Raw genomic sequence first — 25379 nt, forward strand, 5'->3', positions numbered from 1 at the left:
CGCTGTAGCTGCTGAGTTCTGAAAACAATGCCCCCTCACAAATGAGGAAACGGAGCTGTGGAAGAGTTCACGATTCTTTCAAGGTTACAGCCCCAGAACTTGAATTAGGTCTAAGCTCTAGACCAGAACTCTCTCCACAGGGCAGTATCCTTCCTGTTGTAAGTCTCCTCATCTTGTCCTCAGGGGAATCTTTGCCCCAGTGCCTCCCTCAGTCCACGCTGTGACTGGGCTAACTCAGGGTTTCTCTCCTAAACCAAATGAAAGGAGGAAATATTTCTACTGAGGAAGAATTATGATTCTTTTTTTCCTTAAAAGATATATTTACTTGAACGGTAGAATTATAGGGCAAGAGGAGGGGAGACAGAAAAAGAGAAGGCTTCCATCCACTGGTTTACTCCCCAAACGGCCACAACAGGCAAGACCTGGAAGGCAGCCTAGAGGCTAACTAGGACAGTAACGTGGAAGACGGCAGTGACCACTGGGAGACAGAGTCGCTGAGTAGCCAGGAGGAAAAGGAAATGGGGTGAACATATGGCATTGTCTTTGCTACCTGGTCAAAGACATTTATTAAATCATATCAATGATAATACAAACACTAAAGGATACAGTGGTATAACTACTAAACAATACAACAAAATGCTGAAAATACTAAATGAAATGATACTAAATTCTACAAATACTGTAAATTTGTAATAAAAATTATACAAATATTAAATTGTATGATACAAATACTACATATGAAATACTCAATGGTGTAATGATACCAAATGACACAAATGCTAAATGACACAGTGATAATCAATACTAAGTGGCACACACATTGATATCAAGATGATACATTACTAAATGACACACTGATCCTGGATGATACAATTATGCTCAACATCTGTCTATACATGAGGGGACTTCAGAAAGTTCAGAGAAATGTATATTATGAAAAAGTACACAGATTTCAAAATATTTTTGCAACAAAATAAACATCTTTTATGAATTCCATATTCTGTGAGCTTTCTGAAGTACCCTCATGCAAAGCACCCCCTGTTCAGCCTGAGAGCTGCACAGGAACAGCCGGCTGGCCACAGCGATCCACCCTGCCCATCCACCAGGAGATGGTTCTGCGGGCAGTGTCCTGGGCAAGCTGAGAGAGAGATGGGTGCAGGCCGTGTTAGAGCAGGTAACAACGGCGGCTCTCCCAACAGCTGAGAAAAAGGAAATGGGATGTTCTGGTCTCCACCGGACCTTATATACATTTCTGCCAGTGGTTTCCAAAATGACCCAACTCCAAAGTGCTTAAAAACCAACTGGTTCCCATGCAGTTCATTAAACATGTTGATTGATTAGCCAATAGGGTACCCTCAGTTCTAGGGATAAGATCATGCCTCATTTTGAGGAGGTGAATGGGCTACCAAGAACAGCACTCAAGGATCATGGTTAGGTGGCCAGTCCCAGATCCCAACACAAGCCAGCAATGGCATTGTTATGTGCCCTGAAAACAAGGTTAGATGCCAAAAAGGACTTTGAGGTCCGCCAAGGTGAGCTTCGTGACAGATTCTGCAGATCCTGATAGAACCTGTTTGGCCAAATCCTTCTTTTTCTCTTGGAGCTGCAAGATCTTCTCTTCCACTGTTCCCTCACACACAAATCTAAAAAACAAATGATGGTTTTGATTTGTAAACTAACAAAAACCCAAAGCAGCATATCTAATATCATCCAGGCTTCTATTATGCTTTAGTTTGTAAATGAGCTTACTTCAAGTTTTCTAGGTTTAGTTAACAATGTCATGTTTTGGGGGCCAGCGCTGTGGCATAGTGGGTAAAGCTGCCACCTGCAGTGCCAGCATCGCATTATGCGCGCTGGTTCGAGACCCAGCTGCTCCACTTCCGAGCTAGCTCTCTGCTATGGCCTGGGAAAGCAGTAGAAGATGGCCCAAGTCCTTGGGCCCCTGCACCTATGTGGGAGACCTGGAAGAAGCTCCTGGCTCCTGGCTTCGTATCGGCGCAGCTCCGGCCATTGCTGCCAATTAGGGAGTGAACCAGTGGATGGAAGACCTCTCTCTCTCTCTCTGCCTCTCTTTCTCTGTGTAACTCTGACTTTCAAATAAATAAAATAAATATTTAAAAAAAAAGAATGCCATGTTTAGGGGATCCAAATAACCTTGATTAAACACATGTCCACTTAATGGACTCAGACTGACTTTTAATTTCTTTCTTTCTTTCCTTCTCTCATTCTTAGATTTATTTACTTATTTGAAAGTCAGAGTTCCAGAGAGGGGGGAAGCGAAAAAGAGAGATCTGTTGTCTGCTTGTTCACTATCCAGATGGCCACAACAGCCAGGGCTGGGCCAGGCCAAAGCCAGGCGCCAGAAGCTTCATCAGAGGAGACCCTACATGGGTGACAGGGCCCAAACCCTTGGGCCTTTGGGCCATCTTCCACTGCTTTTTTCCAGACCATTAACAAAAAGCTGGATCAGAAGTGTAGCAGTCAGGACACAAACCAGCACCCAAATGGGATGCCAGCATCACAGGCGGCTTTACCTGCTACATCATAATGCTGGGCCCTTAATTTCTTTCTACAATTAAGGTAATTAAGAAAACCCAAATATGCAAAAGCAAAGAGATCCAGTTTTCACATAAGTTCTATTTGATAGTCCAAGGCCTCAAAGGTTACCAAGTTTCTGCTAGGTATGTGCAAGATGGTTTTAAGAACAGTGTCTAATTTCTTGGCTGTTTCATACTGAAAACAGGGTTTTCAAACGAAGAAGATGCCATTTTGTCATTCTTTCAATCATTCAACAAGTACTTGATTAAGTACTTGGTATTTATCATGTACCATGCGAGGTGTGGGACTTGAGAGATGAATGGTTTTGCTCTGCAGACAGACATGAAAATTAAACAAGAATAATATGATCTGGTTAGTGCTATACCAGAAGTATGTCCAACGTGCAAATGAAGGGAAAAGAAATCTGCCCAAGGCAGTCAGAGCAGGCTCCGTTACGGAGTAAAGGGTTAGCTCTTAATGTGTGACTTGTAGGATGAGCAAAGGTTTTCCAGAAGGAAGACTGGGAGGGGAATGCGGAGTGCTGTGCATGTCATCTCAGACACGCAGAGTTTATCCTAAAGTGAGAGCCACTGAAGAAGGAGAAGAGTGGGATGACAGGAGTCACTACAGCTGGAGAAAGGAGGTGGCAGTGGGGAGGGGATGGCTATCAGGAATACTTAGAAAATACAGTGACTAGGTCTGGCATGTGAAAAGTGAGAAAGACGCAGGATCTAGTTTCTGGCTATAGATTAGAGAAACAGGGATACTATTCCTAACAACAAGAAATACAGAAGAATGTGCAGACTCAAGGTGTTAGGAGGAAAGAAAAAATTTCAGTTTGAGTCCCTGGAACATGTAATTGTACTTGCTACATAGTGGTGCTCAATAGGTATGAGTCTTAGGAGCTGAACCCATGAATGAATGAGTAATTGATGAGACCGTGGGCACTCGGAGTCAGATATTTGGCAGAGGTCTGTATATCCAGGTCTGAAGTTTAGGAGTCCTTGGATCTGGAGATACAGATTTTGACTTATTGGAGCTGACAGAGTTTTTAAGGGAAGGGCACGCAGAATGAGCCGAGGTGAAGGCAGGAAAGCTAACACAGTCACTGTATTCGCGAATTTTGGGGTCTCAGGTCTCCCTTTACAAGAGCAGTTTCAGTGGAGCCACAGTGAAGCCTGGGAGTGCATGGGAGATACACGAGTACAGGCAGGAGGTCATTTCCAATCCTCCAGGAACCTTGGTCACGAAAAGGAAGAAGGAAGAGAGGGCCATCGAGAGAGTGGACCACAGCACTGCAGCAGGTTTTGTTGTGGATTTAAAGACAGGAGGGTCTCAGAGGAAGGGTCTGCACATAGCCAGCACTATAACCAGCTCCCCAAAAACGTCAGCGTCGTGACACACACAGACAGGCTGAGGGAGTGTCCTGGATCGAGGGGACAAAGTCATGACCACAGCACACGCACATCTGGACTTCCTATTGCTGTGACCGCGAAGGACATCTCCGGGCCTGCAGACCAGGGAACAGCAGTGTGTTGTTAACACCTTCACTTTGGCCATCTTTTTTCATGGTTATATAAGAGATCGGCCTTATTTTTAGGAAATGCACACTAAGGTTCTTAGGAATAAAGGGGCATCATGTCTTCAACTTACTTTCAAGTAGTCCAGAAAGAAGTTTATGCACACATGCACATATAGGCAGAATGTGCACATTTCTTGTACTATTCATGTCACTATTCTGTGTGTCTGAAATTCAAAGTTCAAAGCAAAAAGACAGAGAAGAGGATCCTTTCATGGGCCACCTTGACCGAGACACGGTTCGCCATCACACACAGTGATGTTGGCAGTGACCAACTCCAGGCTGCTTGGCCTGGTTGCTCCTCTGGCTCCTGAGTGCCGCTGGCCTGAGGGTGGTGCCTCAGGAGCCTCGGCGGTAAGGTGATCACCGTGGACCTCACCGTCTATTACAACACTTCCCAAGAAGGACCTGCAGCAAAGCAGAGCTGGGAGGGGCCGTGGGGACCTTCACTTGCCTGTGAATGACAACATCTTTCTGCTGCCCGACTCGGTAAATCCGGTCGCAAGCTTGATCCTCAAGTGATGGATTCCTGTTGGAGAGAGTTAAAGCTCAAAGGTGCTGACATCCCAGGCCAGGGTGGCACACAATGGCCTAGGGGCCAGACCCAGCACACAGCCAGTTTTTGTGTGATTCTTGAGCTACGAACTTAAGAAACCAAAGCGAAACGCAAAGAATATGTCACAGAGAACTATGTGGCCTACAAAGGCTAAATAGGCCCAAGAAAGACCAGTGAGAAATCATCTCAGACTCTAACAAGAAATTGGGGTCAGACTGTGAATAACTGCTAGCACCTACCATCAATTGACAATAATAAGTAATGTAGGGGAAAATCAGAATTCAATTCTGGTTCTATTCTATTCCAGCTAGCTGGATGACCTTGGACGAGTTACGTAACCACAAGGCTCTGGATTTCTCCCTGCAAATGTGAAGGCAAAGAATCTTGAATACTCACCTTTCTCACACTCTCGTATTCTGTAATTCAACTAAGGAGACTTAACTTGTTTCCTTCTTTATAGAGTCACATTATCACTCCAAATCAGGCTATTTTACTATTGAACCCTTATATTTTGTCCTATCTTATAAACAAGATTATCAAATTAAAATTTAACCAAGTCTATGAAATCTAATATCTAAATTATAATGCGTAATTATAATTTCATGAGCTATATTATCATTTTTATTAGGTAATTATATGTAATTATTTGTCAGTCTTTGGGGAAATTGTCTTGAGGTTGGATAGTCGCAGGCTAACTCAAAAGGCACTGATATCACTTTCTTGGTTATCTTTAGTTGAAGAGTATAGCTAAATTATATATAACTTTTCTACCACCTGTTAACTATCAGTGTAAAAGTAATAAAAAATGAAAATTACAAAAAAAAAAAAACCTCTTTAGAACCCTGGATGATATTCTCCAACTCAGAAAACCACATAATCTCTGTATGCTTTCTCCTCTCTCAGATGTAGGGGAGCTCAAGTCAGACACAACATTCTCCAGGCTGGCCTGTTTGTACCAATTTGGGCTTCCTGGAGACTTCAACCAATGACAATCCCAAGCAGTGGTGTCTGCAGCCCTTGACTGGTCCAATTAAAAAACCAGACACTGGTGCTAAGAAGACTTTTCCCTTGGCAACCCAAGAACTCAGGAAGGATGTCTTGTGCTCCTGGTGTTGACATACATGCAACAAAGCCAAGGGCTCTGTATTTAGTGTATTTCTAACATACTTAGAAAATTCTTTCTCCCTTGGGAGTAATGCTTCTCCTCCTTCTTTAAGATTAAGTATCCTTGGATCTCAACAAATATGTCTAGATTACAGTATTCTGGAGAAGAGGTAAAATTAGGTGATGTCAGCTCCTAGCCAGGAGGAAAGCTGTGCTCCCAGTTTCCATGGCAACAGATTTGTTACATTAACAATCAAGTGAATGAACTATTTTCAGTAGTCATTTGAAGCCTTGCTTGCTCAGGTCAGCTAGACCTTCACTCTGCTTAGGAATGCTTCTAGACCTGCAGGCACCGAGGCAGCTCCATGACCCAGAGCTCCCTCACCATAGGAGCACTCTCATCAGTAGTGCTCACCACCCCTCTAGCCCACTGGCCTTCCTGCCATGCTCGGACAACTCAAGAAACATCCAGCATTGTTACCAGTGCATGTCCAAAAGAAAGAGATGGTTTCCTCCAGTCAGGTTTAGACCAACACCTCCAGCCAAGAGAGAGATCAGCATAACCTTCAAAAGGAAACACACCATTAACTTTATATAGACTTGTTCTCCCAAACATCTCTCTTCTGCCTCAGGTTCAAGTCCAAGATCAATACAGATGAACAATGTCTTCCTTAGCAAATTTCCTTCAGCTTTTTTTTTTTAAATGTTACCACTGACAAATCTTTTTTTTTTTTTAAGATTTTATTTATTTATTTGAGAGGCAGAGTTGCAGAGAGAGGGAGAGACAAAGGTCTTCCATCAGCTGGTTCACTCTCCAAATGGTTGCAATAGCTGGGGTTGGGCCAGAATGAAGCCAGGAGCCAGGAAATTCAATTTAGTCTACCACATAGGTGTTAGGGTCCCAAGCACTTGGGCCACCTTACACTACTTTCCCAGGTGCATTAGCAGGGAGCTGGATCAGAAGCAGAGCAGCCAGGACTCAAACTGCCACTCTGCCATTGCAAGTGGAGGCCTAACATGCTGCGCCACGATGCCAGCCACTAGGCTGTGAATATCTTTGAGTTACTATACAACTCTCTGCAAACTATTTGTTTCTTATTATACAGCTCTGATGTGACCAGCTCGTACCTGAGGGCCACTGGAGCGGTTAAATGCCTCCACCAAATCCATTCTCTGTTTGGGGTTGACGGAGCCATCGATGGTGGCGTAAGTCAGGCCATGCCTCTTGAGGTGCAGTGCTACAACTTTCAGCATGCTGGTCCACTGAGAGACAATAACACTGGAAAGAAGGACAAAATTAAAACCCATGCCTCCAAAATACATTAAACAAACCCACTGCAGGGCTTTAATGCCCTTGGCATTCTGCTGCCAAGGGGAAAGGCATCCATTGGGGTCACAGTATAAGATTCTAATGCTTTTAGTTATTTCTAGGTCCATTCTATAGCTTTGTTGTGCTGATATCAGAAAAGAAAAAAAAAAAAAGCAGTAGCTAAAGTGACATCCCTAGCCCTCCTTTCATCAGGGACCCAGTGCTCACGCAGAGACCTGTGGGCCCACAGGGACGGGACACCGGCCCCTCCCTGCGCCAGCCAGAACAGCAAGCTGCTAGTGCTGCCCTGGCCCCAGCTGTGGTGTCATTGGTTTCACATTTTCAGATGTAAGTATTTCATATACACACATGCAGATGTATGACAGCCAGGTAACGCATAACAACTGACGAAACAAACCCCCAAGTATCCGAGCACCCGATCAAGACGTCACCAGCCCTGCTGGAGCGCCCTCACTGAGTTTGCCGTCACACCCCTGCTTTGGTTCCCATGCTTCTCTCCTGTGAGAGTTTCTGCAGAAGCCTGGCTCACCCTGACTCTCCAGGGATGGCCTCTTCAATCTGTGCCACAAATACTTTAATTAGAAATCACAGGGCATTTGTGCTATGACCTCAGCGCTCTCTGCTGAGCACGACTCAGGTCCTTGATGTACAGAGACAGGATTTGTGACTATCAGCAATACCAATTTTTCTTACTTAATTACAACCAATGTCTGTCTGGATAATGAAATAATTCACGTACCTCTTTTGGGACTTTGAATTGCTTCGGATGGCCTCCAGTTCTGCCAACAGAGATGCTATCTGGGAAAAGTGTAGTACATTAACAGTGTAGTTTAAATAATTCATTTTTCTCCATCTTCTTACCTAAATTACTCAGTCTCCTGGATTGCCTCTATGCTCTGCTCTGGTTGTTTTTATTTCTTTGCATTTATTTGTTTGAGAGGCAGAGAGACAGAGAGAGCTCCCATTCACTGGTTCACTCCCCAAATGTCTGAAACCACCAAGGCTGGGCTTGGGCCAAACCCAGGAGCCAGGAACTTAATCTAAGACTCCCACATGGGTGAGAGGAACTCAGTCACTTGAGCCAGCAGCGCTGCCTTCAGGGTGTGTATTAGCAGGAAGCTGGAGTCAGAAGCAGAGCCAGGAATCAAACCCAAGCATTGGGATGTGGGACGCAGGTGCTTTAACTGCTAGGTTAAATGCCCTTCCTCTATGTGTCTCTATTTCACTTTCCTCTCGGCATCCAGAAAGCTATTTCTAAACTGTCTGTCAAGTTACTTCCTGGAGGAAGCCCCTTCCACAGCTTCCTGCTGAGGAAAAAGCCCGAGCTCCTTAAAAAATGCTGCATCATGGGGCAGGCATGCTGACACAGCAGGTCAGGCTGCCACTTCGGATGCCCACATCCCATATCAAAATGCCAGTTTGAGTCATGGCTTCTCTACTTCTGATCTAGCTACCTGCGAATGCATCCTGGGAAACAGCAGATGACGGTTTAAGTGCCTGAGCTCCTGCCACCCATGTGGAAGGCCTGGATGGAGTTCTGGGATCCTGCCTATGGCCTGGCTCAGCCTTAGCTGTTGTGGGCATTTGGGGAATGAAGCAATGGATGGGAGATACCTCTCTGTCACTGTCACTCTGCCTTGCAAATAGATGAAAATAAACAGACATTAAAAAATAATAAAATAAGGCCAGCACCGTGGCTCACTAGCCTAATCCTCTACCTGCGGTGCCAGCACACCAGGTTCTAGTCCTGGTTGGGGTGCCGGATTCTGTCCCAGTTGCCTCTCTTCCAGTCCAGCTCTCTGCTGTGGCCTGGGAGTGCAGTGGAGGATGACCCAAGTGCTTGGGCCCTGCACCCACATGGGAGACCAGGAAAAGCACCTGGCTCCTGGCTTCGGTCAGCACGGTGTGCTGGCCACAGCGCATCGGCCGTAGTGGACATTGTGGGGGCGGGGGGGAGGTGAACCAATGGAAAAGGAAGACCTTTCTCTGTCTCTCTCTCGCTCTCACTGTCCACTCTGCCTGTCAAAAAAAAAAAAATAAATCATTTTGTTCACTTTGAAAAAAAAAAAAAAAGAGCTAGATCCCTGCTGTTCTGACCCCTGCTTACCTCCCACTATACCCTTCTCAAACGACACCTTAACTATACCAGATTGTGCTTTCAATAAGCCACACCTCATCTCATCTTTGTCCACTCAGTTCTCTCTCCCTGGAACAGCTGTCTCCATGTCTGCTTAAGGTCACTTCTTCTTGGATGTCTTCCCCAACCCCCAAAGTATGGATTAGGTGCCCACTGCCTCTGTACTATTTCCATTACCACGGTTCCTGTGACACCATATACTAATTGCTTATTAATCACGTCCTGCTTCCTAACTTCAGACGCTCCAAGAAAGCAAGGGCAGCACATGTCTGGGGCCTAGCCCGCAGCACCTTGCAGGAACAGAGAGGGTATTATCTTAATATCTGCAGAAGAAGCTGAAAGCGCTTTTTCTACTTGAAGACCTACTCCAAATGTTGCTGGGGAAGAAGAGGAACCGGCCAGTCGGCTGCTGAAGCTCCCAAAGCAGCTCTCCGGTTATTTACCAGAACCTGAGGATGCGTTCAAGTCCACATGGGGCCTGACTCAGAAGGCAGCAGGGTTCACTCTTCTGACTGGTCTTATGAATGACCTTTCAAGGCCTCTGAGGGGCCTGGCATGCATGCCCAGAAGGGCAGAGGAGGAAGAAAACTGCACCAGGACAGATTGGGAGACAAATGAGTATAGTTCCTATCCTGCCACCACATGGAACCCAGGTTCCTTAGAAATAAGGAGATAAACTCTGAGGGACCCCCGGGATCCCACATTTTAGGCTGTCATCAGTACAGTGGCAACCTAGAGGGCTCCACGGCATGAGGCGGCATCAGTCGTAACCAACATTCTGACGCCGGGGCCAAAAGCGCAGCACAGGACTGCACCGTCTGAAGAGGCAGGGGGAAGAGCAGGTGCACTTCTCTCTAAGCTACGGCCAGTGCACAGACACTGAAGACACTGGCGTTTCGACAGCTTGGGATGGTGGAAGGTGCCGCGATGCCGCGTGCAAAAGCTGGAGGGCTGGATTCATTGTTCATGAGATGGAGTCAGATTCTTTTTTTTTTTTAATCATTTTTTTCTTAAGATTTATTTATTTATTTGAAAGAGTTACACACAAAGAGGAGAGGCAGAGAGAGACCGAGAGGTCCTCTATCCGCTGATTCGTTCCCCAACTGGCCACAATGGCCGGAGCTAAGCCGATCCAAAGCTGGGAGCCAGGAGCTTCCTCCGGGTCTCCCACATGGGTGCAACGGCCCATGGCCTTGGGCTATCCTCTTCCGCCCTTCCAGGCCACAGCAGAGAGCTATATCGGAAGTGGAGCAGCCGGGACTCAAACTAGCACCCATATGATATGCTGGCACTGCAGGCGGCGGCTTTACCCACTATGCCACAGCACTGGCCCCTGGAGTCAGATTCTGGTGAGAAGATACCTTCCCTATTTCAAACAACCTTAAACAGTTTGAACTATTGCTAATGGGCGTACAGTAAGAAGCCTTGTGAATGTTATTGCCCGAGTATTAAACAAGGAGCACTAAACTATTTAACTCAATAGCTGGCTCTAAAAGCCCCGGAATGTGAACTCCGACCACATGCGGTGCTTGTTAGGTTTCTCTGTTATCCACAGCCGAGACCCGGGGAAATGCTTCAGAATCTTAATTAAAAGGCATTTCTTCTCTTAAATGATACCATTCTCCTGGCAGCGACCTCCTTTCCCATTACAATTTTTTCAAAAAGCCTTTCAAGAGAGAGGCTGAGACTACGAATGGCCGAGCCGCTTTCAGGGCACACAGGGTAATGGTGCACATTCCAAGCCAACAGAAGGGCAGGACTCAGGTTTCAGCAGAGCTGAGGCCTCCTAACTCTGCGGCCTTCAAAGCGCTGATGAAAATAGAACAGGATGACTAATGAAGACGGGAGGTCCTGCGGGGAAACAACCCTCACAGATGGAGGCCTTTCAACAAGCCACAGCCATGGGCGCTCGCGTGTATTACATAGCCCCGAGGGTCAAGCCTTTTTGGTTTTCCTTTCAAGCTTTCCCTAAACAAATTGCTCACTCCCTTAGGCCCGTCCCTAGTTTAAACGTAGCAGGCTCCTCCAGTGATCCATGACAGAAAACCTGCCTCGATGCTGGCCGGTGCTGTCCCAAATCTCTCTCTCACTGCCCACTCTGCAATAAAGCTTCCGGGTTATTCACGAAATGAAATGAGGAGCTGATCAGCCAAAGTCTGAGAGTTCCAGCACTGTGATCAAATGGCTGTAAGCCACTTGAAGTGCCTTCATACAGGAAAATGCACAAGGGTTCCAGGTCCCTACCAGAACATGGTGACCCAAGTACCTTGGTGCTCTCGCGTGTGTCTTCAAAAAGCTCCACCTTGAAGCAGGTGCCATTAAGGGAAACCGTAGGCGATGGGACTGGATCATGGAGTTCGGACAAGGTCAAAGCGCTGAGCTGCTCTTCCAGGGATAGGACAAGGCCTTCGCTCTTCAGTTCTGTTGGGTCCAGGGCCTGAGCAGAATGAAGAGCAGGGACAGGAGCAGCTGGGCAGTTGAGGAAGCAAGACTTACTGCTTGCTGATGAGGTTCTCGCTGTATGACATCACACATGGCAAGATGTCTTAAAATTCCTCATCAGTCAATCCCCAGAGAAACCCTGATCCTATAGGTTGTTTTTTTTTTTTTTTAACTAGATTACAGATAAAACAAACGATGGAACTTTTTTAAAGACTTGCCAGATTGCACAATTCTGTATTTCCCACCTAAAGCAAGTCAATTAAGCTGTTGATAGTCAACACACACCACCATGGATCCGGGAACATACTTCCCTTTCCAGTGCAAAGATAACTTTTCACTTTCTATAATGACTTGGGTTTTATACAGAAAAGCCTACCTGAATACTACCTGAAGGCAGAAAACACCAATAGCTAAATTAACTTGGTGACATTCTGAAATACCAAAAAGCATTCAGAAGTGGTTTCCTTTTGAAAAAAAAAATGCCATTTTCCATTCTAAAACAAAAGAAACAATAAGGATACACTGTTCTCATGCCATGGGAATTATCAAGATTAATAAGACTGACAGAATAAATACATGCCCCTCCTCCATGCCCCACCAGGAAATCCAGAACAGCGCTTCCCCTGCCCAGCAGCCTGGATCCCTGCCACGGGAGACTGAAACTGCTTTCTCCAGTGGCTTCCCTGGGCCAGGCAGGGGCTTCTCTTACCGACTTCAGTAAAGAAAGATGACAGCAACATTGGCGGAGTCTCAGCAACTGGGACAGTATGTGGACGGTGCTGGACCTCGGTGAGTCTGCTGCCATGGAGGATCCTGGCCCACTGGACCCAAACTCCTGGGCCACTTCCAGGAGGGAGAACAAACCACAGGATTTAACACAGACAGATACCAGGAAGACAGGGAATGAATGCACGCTATTTTAAACTTGTTGGTATCCAATAATATAGTATAGTTATAACTTACTTCTAGACCAAGTAAGCCAAGTGAAAAACTGGTTTTCCTTATAAACTCACCTGTAGTTTAATGAGGCAGATTTACAAAATAATCAAAAAGAAGTTCTGATCCTAGGTATGGCGAGTATATTTCACTCTGGTTTGAGGTTCCTTGCTAAGGTCAAGTCTCTGACACCAAAGATTCATAGCTCCCATTTCGGTTACGCAGCCCATTGTTATCGGCCTTACGTATTGTGAGCATTCCACAGCTTACCTCTGCTGAACGGATTATCAGGACTTCTTCCTGATAGGCTGCTTCCACTCTCATGTCGTTTTAGATAGGACTGCAGAGCTGACCTGCCTCACATCAAAAAAGCAAAGCCATGGATAATGTTTGCTAAGATCAGACAGGTTTACAATGGCCACTCCTCCACTGTGCTTGTGCCGGGGCCTTGGCAAATTATAGCAATGGACTTATTAAATGCTGCCAATCCTACAGCAAGCATTGGCCAAAGGTAACGCCCAAAAAACAATTATTTTAAAAACCCAAACCATTTTCCCAAATGAGCTAATAAGTATAAGGTAAGAAAACAGAAAAAAAAAATACATCTACATTGGAAATGAGAGGTATCAGGTGGGAGAGAATTAAGCTGGAATTCGGAAGACAAGAGCTCTAGAGAAAGTGCTAAAAACAGACAATATGAAGGATAGCAAGGCAGCTTTTTAAGTGTCAGTGAGATGCTGGATGACAGGTCAAAGGTCAGATTCAGTGTATATTGTCCCTCCCACCCCCTGTGACATCTATGCCAGGAAGTCAATGAGGAATAGGTTCAAAATTTTGCCTCCAGTGTGTCTATGACACACAATGGCAGAAGGAGGAAGAGAGGAAGAACCAAAGGAAAAAAATAAAAGAATACAGATACCAAACTTATCAATAATACCAGAAAAAATAGTTTATGGAAATTTGACCCTTGATTCACGTTTAATGAAAGATAGGAATAAAGCAACAATACCAATGGAAGGGGTTTCTTCATTGCACATACCTTGATCTTGCAAAAAAGACATTGTAAACAGTCTCTTCATCTTCGGAAAGCTTTAAACGGTGCAACTGAAATTTACGCTGGGGCAGGGTCACCTGGAAGAGTGAAAAAAAAAAAAAAAAAGAAAAACTGGCACAAACCTACATAAATTAACTGAAGTTTGCAAAGTAAATTCCCCAGATTGACACTGGAAACCTAGCCAACCCTGGGGGAGCAGCTACCACCCTTGCCTACACCCAGGCCCACTCTGACTACAGCACAAGGGCGCCGTTGTAACTGAGGCACCAGACGACAACTGGGGGTTCCAGGTTCCGGAAGCACAGCAGACAGCTGCTGTCCAAGCCAAGGCACACACCCCCTTCCCCTGGCCGCCACGGGGCAGGAACACATCTGCTTACCAAAGGCCTGCCAGAGGAATCCAGTTGGTCTTTTGTTCTCCTCAGCAAAAGGCTCTTGGTTAAAATACTTAACCGTTCTCCTCCTTTTTTTGAACCATTGTCAACCTGACTTTTCCACAGATTGAAATCGTCAAATGGAGAACAACGAAGAAATCTTTTGTGTTGTGGATGGAAAGGCAGAGTAGGGAAGGGGCAATAGAGGAGAAAAGAGTGAAGGTTCAAAGTGAGATACAACATGAAAAACAAATCAGATTTTCTGTTACATCTGTCATCTGATCATTTTTAAAACTGCATTTCATAGCAAAGCTCTCTGTTAACCTGATCAAAAGGATCCCAGTCAATAATGAAAACCACATTTTAAAAATGTAAGATTTCCCATTAACAATGTCTATATCCTCACAAGACATACAGCCAGTAGTTAGAATTTATTCCTAAAGCTTTAAAGGTTAGCAAAGACATTCCACATCCTGTTATGGGCTAACTTGAACAACAGGACGTATTTTAAAATCAGCATTCTTTTCTCTTTGCTTCAAATAAATTGGAGGGCAGACCCAAACATTCACTGGACTAAAGAAAGATGACTTTTGTTTCCTTTAATTCCACCTGTCCTGTGTTTTTGCCTATGTAGGGGCTGGATGTAATCAAAGTCCTAGATCAGGCAGTCAATCCACAGATCCCATCTCATAAATATTAATTCTCCTGCTCTCTAAAGGTTGACAGCCTTGCCATCTGCTCCACGAGATCATCTGGCACACACTGGAGTCATCGTGAGATAGGAAGTTACTCACTTCAGCAGGGAATACATATCCAGCAAGTTGTTTTGAATGGGGGTTCCAGTGACAGCCCAGCGGGCATGCGCCTTCAGCTTACACACCGCTATCGACGTTTGCACGCGGGGATTCTTAACATTGTGAGCTTCATCCAATATGATCCGAGCCCAGACTACTCCAAGCAAAGGTGTTGAAATGCCCTGGAAGAAATACAAGGGAAACCCAAGAACAATAAGGACGATGTACATATCTTCAAGGAGATAAGGAGAAGTACAAGCAGATATTGAGGATTCAGTTTTAACTTCAGATTTGTTTAGATCAGCTACACTGAACAGGAGTTAAAAAACCAAGAGTAGGGAACAGGTGTTTAGCGGTTAAGACGCTCATGTACCACATCAGAGTGCCTGGGTTTGATATCTGACTCCAACTTCCTGCTAAAGCAGACCCTGGGAGGAAGCAGAGATGGCTCAAGTAACTGGATTCCTGCCACCCATGTGGGGAACCTGGACTGAGTTCCTGGCTCCGGCCTCCAGCCCTGCCCTGGCCCCAGCTCCAGCTGACCTTTATGGGAATCTGGAGGGTACACCAGCAGATGGAGCTCACTTTCTTCTGTCTCTCTCTCTCTGGCTTTCAAATTAATTAATTATTTATTTATTTTTCACAAAAAAGAAGCCAAGAGTAGGAATGCAGTTTCAAATCAATAAATAACTTGAAAGTCTCAGTCCTCCAGCTTAAGATGCCAAAGAATAAAGGATTTTTTAGAAAGTTTTCATTTATTCTCTCAAGTCACATTTGAGCAACAGCCACAGGTAAGGACTACATTGTGCTGAGTCTGCAAATTCACTCACTCAATAAAATATTTAGTAAATCTCACTAAGAGTCCCTACAACCGTTCTAAAGGTCCACTTTTAGACGTAAGGTACTAAGCCAGACATAAAGGACATTTCCGACTCGAGAAGCTCAGACTCCAGCAGTGGGGACCTAGCTGAGCTTGTCCACGCTGCATCCCTGACCACTGACACCACATCGGATACCCTGAGGATGCTCAGTACTCGCTGAACAAACGCAGCGCCACGACCTGCATAAACACGAGGTACTACAGGAGGCATTCACTCGAACTGTGGTAGGGTGGGAAGAGTAATCCAGACAGGATTCTTGAAGCAGAACAAACAAACATAAAACTACCCCAGGGAGAGGGGTGGAGAAGCCCTCGCACTCAGAGGGAGAACGAGGGAGGAGAGTGTGCAGAGCCCTGCGGGAGCTCCAGATCCCCTGATGAGGAAGGGCCCCAGGCGGGCACAGGGTGTGGGAGGGGGGAGGGCACCTCAGGAAGGCAAGGTCATCAGGACCTACTGCAGCATGTACAGGAATGCTGAGTTTATCCTGAGAGCAATGGCGAGTCCCTGACGCATCTGGAAAAGTTCTTAATCTGGGGGAAGTCAGATCGGTCACAATCTGGAGAAGCCTTCTAGAGATCTTCCCAAATGCAGAAATCTCTGAACACTTTATTGTACTGAAAATAAGAGCTCACACAGAGGATCAGTCCTTGGATGTCGCTGCATCTCTGAGGGAGGAGGCCTCACAGTATTCACAGCACACAGCTGAGATGGCCTGGGATCCCCTGGCAAAGTCTGAGGGGTTTGTGGCTATCATTTAGCTTCTGCCCCTTGGGTAGCCCTGTTGTTTGCAAGTGCTTTTTCTGGGAAGCAGAGGAGAGGCGGGAAATGATATCTTAATATCAAGATAAAAAGTGTATGAGACTATGTCCCAAACACTCTAAAATAAAAACAGCAGCGGGAGGCTTCGCTATATTTATGCGTTACCACCACACTGCAATGCAGTCATCTCTGGTTCTGAAACATAGCTGAACACTGCGCCGAGCATCAGCCCTATCACTGAATGGCCATCTAGAGCGTGAGAGCTTGGACACAGGGAGGACAGTCGTTCCACAGGAAGCACATCTGCAGCATTCCTGCCCTCACAGGAAGGTACATTTGCCACCTCCAAGGCTATAAATAGACTCCCGTCACATGGTGTGTGGCTTAAAAGACTCCACCTCCCTACCTCCCCCAAGCCTCACCTCCACACTGAGCTGTGCACCTGGGACCTCGCCCTCCTGCTTCTTTGTGGGAATCTCCTTGGCCACAAGGCTATAGGTAGTGATCACAACGTCGTATGTCGAGAGGCTGCGTAGATACAACACAGAGCAAATGGTAAACAATCCCTCTACAGACTGGGACAACTAAAGAGATGGAGATGATCTCTTCACAAAGATGCCTATGGCTGGAAAGACAGAGAGCAGCATTCATTAACTTTTGTCTCTCTCTCTCTCTCTTTCTGTCACATACACAAACACACACACAGACACACACACACACACAATGTTGGAGACATTAAGTTCCCCCAGTTTGCTTCCCTATCTCTCACTTCTGATCAATTTTACAATCTACACACCTCACTATAGCTAGACTAGCCTCCCTCTTCCCATCTAATGAGTCAGAAAAGCAAATCTCTGGCTAGTGGGGGTATAGCTCAGTGGTAGAGCATTTGACTGCAGATCTCTGGCAAGGGTCATATTAAGCTGGATATGCTTTGGCCACAATAGCAGGTGGGATAGGGTTGGGAATACACATTTAATACTGGTTTGAGATGGATGACTCTACAGTCTCAGGGAAGAAAGAAACCCTCAAAGCACTGTTCACTTTATACCATTGGTGCTTCCCGCAGCCCCTCCCCACCAACCGCCATGCCCCCAGCCCACTCCTCTACAGTGGATTTGTGAAAACCAATTTGTTTGGCTTTCACATAAGCTTTCAGTTTACCTTGCCTATATTCTTTACATGTAAAGATTCTTAATTGAAGCTTAATATTGTATATTTCAGAGAAATTCAGTAAACATTTTTGATAAAAATGACATGCAAGGTCTACAAGTTGCCTAAGGATCACAACAAGTGAGAATAATCAGGAATGATTACAGTCAGCCACACGTTGAGCACCCCAACTCGAAAATCTAAAACCCAAAATGTTCTCAAAACTGACACTTTGAGTGTTAACATTACAAAATTATCTATGTAAATATTCCAAAACCTGGAAAATTTCAAAGTCCAAAACACTTGAGGACGTAGGCATCAGACGTAGGCAGCATATTCTGGATTTCAGACCAGTCATCCTCAAAATGCAAACTAAGTGGGAGCCAATCTACTTCTCCATGAAAATTCAGAACCAAGGCAGGCCCCACATAGTACTCCACGCTGGGGAGGGCCTGCACATCCCAGAGGCCGTCCTGGTACCTTTTGTCTGCTGTGGGGCCCACCAGTAGACAGAGGGAGTGTTCCTGGGCCGAGGGTCCCCAGTCAGGTAGTTTACTCCTGCAGGACTGCTGCCCTGTTCTTCAGCAGATAAAACAGCCACTATCAGAGGCTGGGGGCAGAGATTCCTTAGTAGCAGCAACAACTATGTTCTCATCCTTGATTCGAGCAGCAAGGATTCAACCCGGATCCTCACATCACAGTTACGACAGAAAATAACTCCTCTAAAACAAAAACACAGTGGGGCCAGGGCTGTGGTGTAGCCTGCACTGCCGGCATCCCATAGGGGTGCCAGGTTGGGTCCCGGCGGCTCCACTTCCTATCTGGCTCTCTGCTATGGCCTGGGAAAGCAGTGGAAGATGGCCCAAGTCCTTCAGAAAACCCGGAGGAAGCTTGGCCACTTAGGCCAATTAGGGGAGTGAATCAGTGGTTGGAGGACCTCTCTCTCTCTCTGCCTCTCCTTCTCTCTCTGTGTAACTCTGACTTTCAAAATAAATACATCTTAAAAAAAAAAAAAAAGAAAGAAAAAAAATAACTCAGATTCCATCTGGGGAAACATTTCCTTTCTTCTACCCTGAGCATCCCCCTTCAGGAATTTACGGTTGGGTCTAATCACCCCCCACACAAGCCTAAAGCTTCTTACATGTGTGAAAAATACAGCCATAAAAATACATATATAATCAGCCAAGGGCAACTGACCACTAGTATTATATCAAGATGCTCTGTAAGATGGGGCTGGTTCCATTCCCACTAACAGAAAAAGAACGTGAACTGGGAATCAGAATTTGGCCACCATGCTTGCAATACAGCTTTTACCAGGGAATGCTGCTGCCACCTGGCTGGTAACCCAGGGACCTCAGGCCTCCCGACATGGGAGCTTTTTTGGGGGACTGTGACAAAGGACAGAGCAAAAGACCACTTGCTCTCCCAGTACAGGGTATAGGTGGTTTAATGTCCCAGATATCATGAGGCTTGACTAAGCGAAAAATCAGAGAGCAGGAAAGTCCACAGGGGCTGAACACCTGCGAGCCTGCACGTGACATTTCTGCACTTACACTTTGGCGTGCTGGTTCCGGTTGGGCCCGTGGTAGAGGTAGACTCTCAGTCTGCTGCTCTTCACACGTTTCTCTACCTCATTCTTCCAGTGATGGATCAGGGAAGCGGGGCAGATGATCAGTGTCCCATGGGAGACAAAGTCAGCGGAGTCTTGAGAGGGGGGGGAACATCAATGCCTCGTTACACTCATTAGATAGCCTGTAACTTCTTAAAGCATTACCCTTTCTCTTGACTGGCTTTACTCTTACAATCAATATTGTTAGCTGTTGTTCTTAATTCTACACACAGCCTCTCTAGAATAGGATATGCAGGAGATGGCCTTTTAAAGCAAAACAATTAATGATTTATTTTCTCTTATAAAACTGTCAGAGAGAAAAGCTAAAGAAGACAGTGGGTAGTGTCCAAGACACAATGCACTTTCACCTGGCCGCAGGTAGAAGGCTAGACTGTTCCCTAACCCTCCCGAGTCGATTCTTTGTGAGTATTGTTATTTTTTTCAGAAAAGTATAACATTATCCTTCCGCATTAAAATATACGTACAAAACCCTTTCTAAGGTGTGCAAACCTTACTTTGGAAGCAGGGAGTGATGGAGTACTAGTGCCATCGCCCCTCATCTGTGTGTGTACACGTCCCTCTGCGCACAGGGGACAGGAGCCAGCAGCAACAGCGGTCATTGGAGGCCCTGAGAGCACATGGCCATGGACGTTTTATCTGTGTAACCCCCTGAGAGCTGTCCTTGTGCACATGATGACTTACTAGCAGTGTTATCTATGTGTAACAAATATGACCTTTAAGGTACTTCCAACATTATTACACTTTAAAAACATAGAGTAAGAAATCATCTATAATCTGGAAAAGCCTGAAATTTCAGAAGCATGGAAAACAGCTTCTGCTATGGTGCCTAAAATGTGAATTTGTGGTAGATCCTTAAAAAAATAATATACTAATTAATTTGGATGTACCCTGTAGTTATATCTTCAACAAGAACAAAAATAATAATTACTATGCTTAAACTAAGTCTTCTAGAGCCTTAGCTTTCTCCCTAAATTATTTTAATCACAGACCAATCTAATTTTATTTTAAAAGGAAAAGAAATAATCACTTATAATTAGCATACTGCAGATCAGAAATAATATCATAAGAAAGTAATCTAATTCTGGTTTTCCAGCAAATAAATTAAATATGACCAAGGCATAGCTTAACTATTCCTCCTCTCTGCTGGCTCAAATGATACAGGAACAAGGCATTTTTTCCTACCGTCTTTAGAAAGCCATGTCAAAGCCACATTTTTGTCCTTTTCTTTCTTTGTCTCTTGACTATTTTGGGTCAGGATGAGGGCAATCATTGTCAGGGTTTTTCCCAAACCCATATCATCCGCTGGAAAATAAGAACAAAATTAAAGGATTAATTACTTATGGCAAAGAATCAGCACAAGTACAAGAGAAGCCATCACTGGTTCCTATGGTCTCAGTCCCACTCCAGTCCCTGTGCTCTGCCCATCCTGACGGATTCTTTCTCTTCCTTACTCAAGTGAACTCCACCTCTAAAAATTTATTTTGAGATCTAGATCAAAGATATTTACTACAACTCACATAAAATCTAAAACTAATAATTTGGATCTTTCTCTAGCCTCCATGTCATATTGTTACCTACCTAACATAGTGATTGATATCTATTCCAGTTTGACGGTGTTGCTTAGTCTTTTTCTGTTGACTCCAAAAGCAAACAAAACTCCAGTAGATATACCCTACCCCCTCCTCTACTGGTGCTAGCACATCCATGGGGTTAAGCTAACTCGAAACAATCCCCTTAACTTAACCATCAGAGAAGGACGTAAAGGGACATTTCTTGGGTACTGTCATTGCGCTTGTCACCGAGTTTATCTAATTTAACATTTACATCCTATAGATGTATGCATGCTCATTTTAACAGATTATGACACTGAGGCTTGGTCATCAAGATACGAAATTTACCCAACATAATCACTGACATAAGGCACGTACAATGCCAGAGCATGGGCTCTATTCAAATCGTGGCTCTGCCACTGTGCTGAAGGTTAACACAGCAAGCCTGTCTGCTGTCCTTTGAAAGACCTGCTCACTAAGTTGGATTTGGCTGCCATTTAGGGAGAGTCCTCACTATTTAAGAACTGATGGGAGTAGCTTACTCTGCCGAAACTGTACCAACAATACAGCTTATGCTGACCACCCGCTTTCCTCCTGGGATTTTGGTATATGCCAGGCTAAATAAAGCTATGTGCCCAGCCCCCAGTAAAAGCCATGGGCACCGGATCTCTAACAGGCTTCTCTGGTGAGGATCACTTCACTGGGAGAGTTAAGCAGGACCTGTGTGCCTCTGCTCTGGACTCCGGAAGCTTGTGCTGGCTTCCCCTGGATTGGGCCCTGTGAGCCTCTTTGTGCTGACTTGGCTCTGAATCCTTTCACTGTAATAAATGACAGCCATGAGCATGACTATGCGATGAGTTTTTCTAGCAAATCAGTGAGCCTGGGGGTGGGCTTGAGGACCCCAACACAGTCACTTAATAGCCAATGAGGACACTGTCATGTTTTCTAAAGGGAGCACCTTGGAGAACTTTAGCCTGACAAGTCCCCAAGCAGAATGGAAAACTTTCCCTTCTATCTTCTGTGACAACTAAGGCAATGGCCGTGTGGCCCGGCTTTTTATACCAGGTGTACTCACACCTCCACTTATTCCACCTACCACTTACTCCAATGTAAGTGGTACTGGAAACAGGCTCCCTGGAAGTCCTTTCTACAGGAAGCGGTGGGGGTGGAATGTCTGACCCTGAGGTGACAATGGTTTCCTTTGCTGCTGCTTGAAGCAAAGGAGCCAGGCCGCTTTCCTAGGACACCCAGTTTGTGACGTGGCTGTGGCCACTGCTCCTGGAAATGCGGCCTCCAGCCTGGCACTCCACATCTCCCAGAGACTTGGGGGCCACCACAGAATAGACACCTCCTCTGCTTACTCAGCCAAACTTGGCTGCTGCTGCTTGCAACCAACACCTCTGATCACACAGCTATGGGAGTCTGAGCAAGCTAAGCATTTCTATACCTGTTTCCCCATCTGTGGAATAAGAGATTATTGTACCTGCCACACAGGGCTGTTGAGAGGACCTAATGAAACAACACAGAGTATTAGCGCACCAGCATTCCATGAAATGCGGGCACTTACCTCAATAGCAGACTTACCCAGAATTCCTCCTTGTGGCTTCTGACTTTCCCGCCAGAGTAACCAGGCCAATGCCTGCTTCTGGTGCAGCAGCAGAGGGACCTGACAAGGGTAATCACCAGATGGAAGGGCAATTCCTGCTGAGAGGCCCAGGCAGATGGGGGCTCCACGAACCCTGCACTCCTCCATCTTCTGCAAGCGCTGCCCTCGATACTCTAGCTGTCAGCGTATGAGCCGCTCGTCCCACCATGAGGTCCCCTCACCCGCTCCCTCTCATCCAGGGCACCCTCCGACCGGGTCGCTCTGCTCGCGTTTACGTTCTGGTTTACAGCAAATGCCCAGCAGGACTATTAAGAGGCCCTCACCCCCTCTGCAGCGAGATTCCCAGTTTGTCTGCTGAATCTCTACTGCTCGCGACCAAGACCTCTGACGGGCCACCCTGCTTTCAGCAGCCATTCCATGGGTGTTTGCTGATCGTCTCTTAACTGGGCTCGCCTCTCTGTAGTCGCCCCAGTCTGTACTGCTGGTCACAGATTTCAGTAACCTAGCTGCAGTCTCTCTCGCAGGCCCTTTGTAGTCCAGTTAGCCCTGGACTCTGAGAAAACCTTCACAAAACATCCCTGCTCAAAATGTCACAGTGACTCCATGATGTTGTCAAGCTATGCACATCTAAGTCCCTGTGCCAATGCCACGCTCCTCAGAGAGGGGGTCCTCCTCTTCAGTGCCATCGCCTGCCCCTCCCAGCACGGGTACTGATGACACCTGATCATCACTTATTATCTCATCTCTGTATCCTCCTCTAACCGCCATTCCCTCTATTTGCAGCCTTTTGTTACTACCCTCCCTGCTGTCTGGAAGGTGTGTAGTTCCTCTCAGGCACAAAGTAGGCAGGCCACAAATAACGAGTGGCCTACAGAGGGACTTTGCCTTTATTCTGAATCCTTTCTGTACTTTGTATGCAGTCTATGTATGTTGCAATATGCACTTCATCTTACACTAAGGTCACTTCCTGTTTTACATATGTGGTACATGCACGTTCACCCCAACTAGTCCCTATCAACAGCAATTCTTCTGCATGCTTGTAGCATCAACCAAAACTCAATACATGCATCCTTGACTGCTACAGAAATGTATAATGTTATGAACTATTTGACAGGGTTTTTTGCTATTGTTCCCACTGCTCAACATGAAAGGAGCAAACACTGCAAGGAAAGTCGCCATCTATCCGTGGAAAAGACGTATCCAGATGGCGCTCGGCCGGGACACTCGCAGTGGCGTCTCCTCAGGGGTGCCACTCCGCCTCGGTCTGCCCGGGCTCACCTTCAGCCCAGCCGGATCTTCTGCCTCAGCTGTCTCTCCAGGACGGGACTCGAGGGATCGATGCAGCTCATCGATGGCTTCACTGGTGATCTTCCACACTGCGTGAAGGCAATCTTGGTTCTTGTGGCCTGCATACAAAGAGGTGTTACCCAAATGTGTCTCAAGAACTGTGTCCCGGCCAGAGCTGCAAAGAGGCAAGGAATTCTTGGCCCCGTGATGGATCAGAGTTGTGTAAAAATTCTTGCCTGGAGACTCGCCTAGTCTCACAGGCTCCTCTCTCCCCACCTGCTGTTTCTAAAATCACATCAACTATTATTACACTACAGGACAAAATAACAGAAAGTATAAGGACAAGAACAAGCTAACCCATGGTATTTTTGATGGCTCTTTTTAGCACTAAAGAAATGGCGCAAAAAAGGCAATGGTATCCGGTATTTTAGGAAGGAAACATCCCTGGAATTGGATGCAAAGAAGGAAAAGTCAGCGACAGAAAAGGCCACGTGTGGGCCCCGAGCTCACTGCAGTGTACTGGGAAATACTTCAGCATTGCCAACCCACTCATTCCACACAGAGAACATCTACAGCAACGAGTTAACAACTATGGGCCCTCAGCTCTTTATAATTTTAGGGATGAAGTATTCCAAATAAGAGGTTTCTAAACAAATGAAAAAATATTAAAATGTTTTCAAATGAAAAACTACTCATATGGACTTCTTTCCAAAACAAGTCACACACATCCTTGCCTTAATAATCTAACATGACTTAATTTTCCCTAGGTGACTCAGGCCCTCAAAATCCCTCCTGAGCCGCTGAGAGTGCTACACTACTTGAGGAAGTATGTTTTCTCTTTTCCCTTTTACAGTGACCTTAGCTTCAAATGGCACTGAGTCTACTGCTCATCGCTCTTGTTAGCTACTGCTCTCAACTCTACATCCCTAGCAGGTCTCAGCTGGGAGGGAACTGGCTCTGGCTTTTCCAGTCACTGCCGGCCAACCTGTGCTCCCATCTCCCGATCAGCAAACCAACCAATCATAGCAAACACTCATGTTTAAGGCTCTACTTGGGATCTTCATTCTGCAGCTACTTTTCTCCCTCCCTCCCTCCCCCCTCTCTCCCTCCCTTCCTTCCTTCCTGAGATTTATTCATTGATTTGAAAGGCAGAGCAATAGAGAAAGGGAGATCATCCATCTGCTGGTTCACTCTCCAAATGGCCTCAACAGCCAGGCTTGTGCCAGGCCAAACCAGGGGCCTGGAACTCCATCCTGGTCTCCCGCATGGGTGGCAAGGATCCAAATACTTGGGTCATCATCGATTGCCTTCTCAGATGCATCAGCAGGAAGTTGGCCCAGAAGCAGAGGAGCAAGGAATTGAACCAATTCTCCAATATGGGATGCCGGTGCTGTTGCAACCAGCGGCTTAACCCACTGCACCACAACACCAGCTACCATTCTGCAGTTACTTCTGAATTCAAAGTTGTCTGGAAAGTTCAGGATGGAAGCACATAGCTGAACTGGATGCTAATGCTCTCTGTGGGTCTATTATCATTCTTCACCCATGTCACTCCTCTATTCTGCCTTAGAACACACACACACACACTCAAACACACAATCTCACACACACACTATCTACTGGTCTACCTACCTCATAAAACCAGGAACCACAGCTCTCACCTACAGATA

At 45.9% G+C, this 25379-nt stretch overlaps 1 protein-coding gene across 4 annotated transcripts in view; it reads right to left on the reverse strand.

Moving 5' to 3' along the window:
* Positions 1 to 532: 532 nt before the first annotated feature.
* TTF2 (transcription termination factor 2) overlaps positions 533 to 25379 on the reverse strand; it is a 43721-nt gene continuing 18874 nt past the window's right edge. For 3 of the 4 annotated variants that reach the window (XM_051858758.2, XM_008264602.4, XM_008264600.4), the window contains 16 exons: positions 23701 to 23828; positions 22401 to 22482; positions 20449 to 20568; positions 19190 to 19340; positions 16907 to 17012; positions 14845 to 15026; positions 14057 to 14210; positions 13662 to 13753; positions 12893 to 12975; positions 12396 to 12529; positions 11511 to 11681; positions 7847 to 7905; positions 6906 to 7056; positions 6259 to 6341; positions 4572 to 4646; positions 533 to 1643 (listed from right to left, as the gene is read on the reverse strand). In XM_051858758.2, the coding sequence (XP_051714718.2) occupies positions 1499 to 1643; positions 4572 to 4646; positions 6259 to 6341; positions 6906 to 7056; positions 7847 to 7905; positions 11511 to 11681; positions 12396 to 12529; positions 12893 to 12975; positions 13662 to 13753; positions 14057 to 14210; positions 14845 to 15026; positions 16907 to 17012; positions 19190 to 19340; positions 20449 to 20568; positions 22401 to 22482; positions 23701 to 23828 (1916 nt within the window). In that variant the 3' untranslated portion in view covers positions 533 to 1498. The remainder of the gene's footprint in view (positions 1644 to 4571; positions 4647 to 6258; positions 6342 to 6905; positions 7057 to 7846; positions 7906 to 11510; positions 11682 to 12395; positions 12530 to 12892; positions 12976 to 13661; positions 13754 to 14056; positions 14211 to 14844; positions 15027 to 16906; positions 17013 to 19189; positions 19341 to 20448; positions 20569 to 22400; positions 22483 to 23700; positions 23829 to 25379) is intronic. The other variant, XR_011390502.1, reaches the window with a different exon arrangement.

Source organism: Oryctolagus cuniculus, chromosome 7, assembly GCF_964237555.1.
Source record: "Oryctolagus cuniculus chromosome 7, mOryCun1.1, whole genome shotgun sequence".
Lineage (NCBI taxonomy): Eukaryota > Metazoa > Chordata > Mammalia > Lagomorpha > Leporidae > Oryctolagus > Oryctolagus cuniculus.